Here is a 5667-nt window from a genome sequence, read left to right as displayed (position 1 = left end):
AATGTGATAAAAACTAACAAGCGATGCTGAAACTGGACTAAGATTAAAACTAAATTTAAAAATGGCTGCTAAAATTAACACTACCAGGTATGTCTTAGTGAGATTAGAAATCTCTTTTACAAGAGAGACCTCTATATAATGTGACAAGTATGAAGGGGAAATCTGATTAAAATGTACAATTATAGCAGCAGTTTGTATAAAATACTACAAAAAAATAAAATAAACATTTTCAGTAAGGCAGATGGATATTAACATCTTTTCCCCATTTACAAAAGCGCAAAATTTTCTCTCTAAATTCCAAACATTTCTTTTAAAAATGTTACATTACTGAAAGTATTTATTTCTTTTAGATTCATGAAAAAAAATTTGAATAACTGATGAACAAGAATCGATAGCTGCAGCCCTAATTTGAAGCACAACATTACGAGGATCTCTTCATATTTTTCACATTAGTTGCAAGGCATCTCCTACAAGCAGTCGAGTTTTGTTAAAAATATTCTCACTGACATGATTGGCCATCTTAAATCATAACATACCTTCAGCTACGTCATCGTCAATGGCTCCCTTCACCTGCGAGAAGCACCACTGCATGTCACCTCCAGGTCCTTTAGCAAGACAAAAAAAAGAATATTGATACGGGTTTATTGCATTATTAGGGTGAGAGAATCTGCAATAAATACTTCTGATAACAAACGCCTTTGATAATAATAAGACTCATAAGATAAGTCAAAGAATTGCACCTATTGTGATTGTTATTTCTCATTTACAAAAAAGAAAAAGAAAAAAAAAAGGTCAAAGTTTTGGCAACTTCATGCGGTGAATCAATAAAATGTAAAACAGTGTGGAGCTGAAAGTGTTGCAAAAGCATGTGTAGCCAGATGTGTGCAAATATCCTCTTTAGCTTATGCTGCACATGTAGCCTTAAAAAAAAAGGCATTTAAATATCCTTAAAAATAAATCAATATGATCCAATATTGCACTGTTACAAAAAACATGAGCTACCCAAATCATTTCTGTTAGGGTGAAGTCATGTTTAACTTTAATCCCAGATCACAGTAAAAATAAGCGAAGAAGTTCACCATGAGAAGCTGCTTCAGAGCCGCTTACCCAACAGAGGCTGGTTTGGACAAACCGATAGTACTACAGAAAGCTCCTGGCATGCAGGCGCTTTCCCTGATCATTGTGCACAGTAAATTAATGATGCATTGGGAACTTTATGCTGGCATAACGTCACATGCTTTAGAGAACATGAAACAATGCAATGAAGGTTAAATACAGCCAGAGTTTAGTAGCTCCAGCATCAAACCCCAAAGCATGTTTTGCTCATGATGACACATCATTCTCTACAGACATCTGTTGTTTACATCGATATAAATCTGCATATTTTTGTGACTTTCAAACCATTAGTTCATAAACATAAACCTTAGAATTTGGTGCGTTTGTGTACCATCTTATTCTATATAGACTAAACTCTTCCTGTTTTAGGTCAGTTTGGATTGATAACATTATTTTTATCTTCTGAATGTTATTAAATTTTCAGTGCATAAACTCACTAGTTCATTTTCACTATGATTCAGTTCAAAAGTGTGTAATATATCCAATAGCAAATCCTTATTGCAGTATCAGAGTGCAATATCACAATCAGAAAGGAGAGCTTGGATGATTATGCATTCTGCACAGCCATGCAAGCTCTGTCAATAATATATTTTGTCTTTCGGTTGGACTTTCACCGTCCTTGGTGCCGACATTTAATGCAAAGTTTTACTGGGCTATAGATGGTTTCCTGTTTCCTGCTGTAATCACCTTGCTGTTTGTCTGGGGTTCGCCACATTAAGGTTTACACATAAGCAAACCTGTGGATCTGTGAAAGTGCCACAATTCTCCATTCAAACAAGTAAATGCAGGTATAAACAACGTGGGAAACAACTGTTTAAACTAGAATTCATACCTGCAAATATAGTGCAGGACGGATCCACTTCCTATGTCCAAGAGATGGAAGTATTTTGGTGAGCAATTTGGGATTCATTTGGCCCCAACTGAAGTTTAATATCTTGTGTAAATGTTGAATGAATACAGTTCTCTTAAAGAAATATAAAAAAAATAAACATGCATATGCTTGCAGAGGCAAAGACGTTGCATCAAGTCAAGTCCAGTGGTCTAAGTAAAGCTTTTGTCTATTATAAATACAGGAAAATGAAAAAGGCTTGCATGAGACCCTCAACTGTGAAGTACAGTGGTGGAAATGTTGATATTGTGTGGGTCTAAAGATGGTATGAAGTAAATCATATCACCTTTAGACATCAGCCTGGAAGTTAAAGCACAATAATGTCTATCAAGTGGACAATGACCCTTAATCACATGGTGTAATTGGTTACAAAATGGCTCATGGATAACAAAGGCGCTGCTTAGTCATTGCCAAAGAAAACGTGTGGGCAGGGCTGAGAAGGTGTGTCAGCAAGTTTTAAAAGGCAATACTACCAAACGATAAAGAAAAGCATGTCAAGTTCTGATTTTGAACAAAGCAGTGCAGGAAACGGTTTCACAACTAAGAACTATTTTGTTTATTTTGACTAACCAAAAGCAGGAAAAATTTCAGCGAAACTTTGTGGTTTCATAAAACAATAGAAGCTGTGTAATATGCTTGTTAAAATTATTTATTTATATAGAGACAACTTACAACCCATGTCATCTAAAGTTGCCTTACAGAGAAAAATCTATAAAAAACGAATAGGTTTTCTATGCAAGGAACATCATCTGATTGCATCCAGTCACTGGTTGCAATCAGGATTCCTCTTCCTAGACAAGCATGTGGCAGCAGTTGATATTTTTTACTCTCCCTGCATTTTTGTTGCTGCAGCAATTCCTCACACTGAGCATGCATGCAGTGACAGTGGAGAAAGAAACAAAACTCATTTTAAACCAAAACAATCCTGTGTGAGTGGCCTCCTGCTAAGACCAACAGAAGAACACACACAGAAGAACATAGAAGCGCTGTCTGACATCACAGAAGGAACGCACGGCTGAAAACAATTCAGCTTTTCCAAAAAAATCATAAAACGGCAAATTCAATTAATCAATCCAGTCAATGTACCATTCATCCATAATTGTATGCAATTTGTTTGTATATGGTGTATGCAAACATCCTGTTTCATTTGATTAGACCTAAGGGCTGGTTATACTCCCCGCAGCAGGGTGTCGCTGTGAGCTTGTCGCAGATATTTTTGATTTATGCCCAATATTGAAGCGTGGTCTGCTCTTTGCTATTCCACGTCACAACGCAAGAGGGACACTCAGGAACTAGCTGTCATGCGACATGCGAGCGAAAAAGAGAGGGGATCCAGGGGGAAAAAGGGTCCCAGCGTTCTTGCACACCTCGTACTTCTAGCTGGTCCATCTTCACTGGTTGTTTTCGGCAATGGCAATCATACAAACAAAACAAGTTGGTAAGGTACCAAACAGGAAATACGCATAGTGTGGAGTGGATGTAGATTTGACCAATCAGATGCCTTCTGTCTGCAATCACCTATAATTTTGGAGAGGTGCAGTAGAGTGTCTGCAGAAGGGGCACATTTGCATTCACTGCAACACATACGGAGACGACCTGGTTTCTGTGTATAAATCAGCCTTTAGACAGTCTTTATTGTCATTTTGTATACACAGGGTGTATATTTTTGTAGGGGTGTAAATCACACCAATCATGACAATTCGATTCAGTATCAATTTCCTGACCGAGCGATTTGATCTGATTAATTGGTTACCGGTACTTATTTTTACCTAACAGGCTAGACGATGTTTCAAATTTGAAATTAAATCAATTAAAGCTGTAATATTGTTATGCATTTTACTTAAGAAACAACAGCAAATAATAGAAGTAGCAAAGTCGTACTCCATCTAGACCAATGAAAATCTCGTTCACTGAAAAATAATAATGCCTCTATGTTATAGATTCTGAAAGGCCTCCATCAAAAAATCCTGCAAGCGGAAAGAGGGTAGTGGCTAAAGGAAGCGAGGTAGGAGGGCAAAATAGGTTTAGTGCCACCACAGCGTGAAAAAAAAAACATGATATGGACGTATCAATGCATGGATAAAAAACAATTATTATTTACACCCCTAATTTTTTGTATAAACTTTTGTTTTGTACAGCTTTTGTACAGTGAAAGAGCAGCAGCTCAGCAGTGAAATGAACATTTCCATTTCATAAAGTGCAGCAGTAATCAAATGGGAGTTTTGTTTACATCTGTCCAAAGCACACTGCTGCTTTTTAAAAGGTCAAGAATGGCTGTACTTAAGTGTCCAGAAACAACATTTTGTGACCAAAGCTCCAGCAGACACTGGCAGTCATAGATGTAGGATTATTGCCTAATTTGTAGAGTTCTAGGTAGTGTATTTTTATAGTTTGTGTAGTAAGCCATCATTAAATGTGATGATTGTTTTCCTCTACGCCATCCTTGACAGCATCCATCATAACTTATGGGTTAGGATCCAACTCTTGCTCAAACATGAGATAATATCAGATTCTATTTAACCTGGTTAACAAATAATCCACCCAATCAGTAATTGTAATCCTTTACTGGACTTTTTAGCTAATAGTCCTCATTACCAAGCTGTGATTATACTGTTCCATTTTCTGTTGAGAAACACCAAAGGGGCGAGGTAAAAAAGGGAGGCATGAGAAGAGTCGTAAGAAACGGTTCTTTTAGGTGATCCGAGCAGAAACATCCGGCTCTCTAAATGTAACCTGAATTCCCATCTGTGGCTACAGCTCCTCTGCGCTGTCAGGACAGTTGGGGTGTGTTCCACAACAATTAGACATCATTTTTAGTTATTTTACTGAAACAAACCTCAATGTTTAGGACCGTGGTTTGCAATATTGAAGCGCAACGCTTCTAATAAGCTGCGGAAACTGAAGCGGCGCTTAGGCGAAAGCGACAGTTATGCAGAAAATAGTCCCAGCGATACGGATACCACAGATCACCTGCGAGCAGCAGCTGGGTGGTCATTTTTAGTCGGCAAAGGGAGCTCGTCGTGAGGGTGACACTTGTTTCTACCGGCTAGCTAAGGGTTAGCACAGCTAACTTTGGTTAGCTGCTTAGCTTCCGTTAGCGAAACACAGAACAAGCCGTAACGAACCACAACCCAGTAGCCGAGCGGCAGTGGGACACATTCAAACCACCAGCTCCACGCGTCCGTGGGAAGGGTTGGACGTGAATTACCTGCCATGACAGTGGAGCTCGATCCTGCTCCCTTCTCCCACGCGCTGGTCCGTGGGATCTGAACTTTTGCTTCCGCTCAGAATCCACCGGCTGTGTGCGCAAACCTGGACATTGAGCCTCGAATGAATCGTATAAGCAGCGAATTTGTTCCTCTCCTCTTATTTCCCGCTCTTCCTTCAGCTGTTTCCTCTGAATGTCACCCACTCTTCCCCCCCTTCGTGTCTCTTTCAGCCGCCCGGCTACTTCGCATCCCATAAGTCACTTCTTCTTCCCCACCCCTCACAGACGCTCTTCCGCACGTGAATCAGAGGGCTTTTATTATGCGCGCGCACGTATCACTGGAAATGCAAACGCACGCGCACTCTGACGTAAATATCTATCTATCTATCTATCTATCTATCTATCTATCTATCTATCTATCTATCTATCTATCTATCTATCTATCTATCTATCT

At 39.1% G+C, this 5667-nt stretch overlaps 1 protein-coding gene across 1 annotated transcript in view; it reads right to left on the bottom strand.

Moving 5' to 3' along the window:
* LOC107102145 (serine/threonine-protein phosphatase 2A 55 kDa regulatory subunit B alpha isoform-like) overlaps positions 1–5482 on the bottom strand; it is a 17656-nt gene extending 12174 nt beyond the window's left edge. The window contains exons 1-2 of the mRNA XM_015401334.1: positions 5214–5482; positions 537–605 (exon numbers count right to left, since the gene is read on the bottom strand). Of these exons, the coding sequence (XP_015256820.1) occupies positions 537–605; positions 5214–5220 (76 nt within the window). The 5' untranslated portion in view covers positions 5221–5482. The remainder of the gene's footprint in view (positions 1–536; positions 606–5213) is intronic.
* Positions 5483–5667: the final 185 nt, after the last annotated feature.

The sequence above is a fragment of the Cyprinodon variegatus genome, unplaced genomic scaffold, assembly GCF_000732505.1.
Source record: "Cyprinodon variegatus isolate N-32 unplaced genomic scaffold, C_variegatus-1.0 Scaffold32, whole genome shotgun sequence".
NCBI classification, from domain to species: Eukaryota; Metazoa; Chordata; class Actinopteri; order Cyprinodontiformes; family Cyprinodontidae; genus Cyprinodon; species Cyprinodon variegatus.
This window is presented reverse-complemented; position numbering and strand designations above follow the sequence as displayed.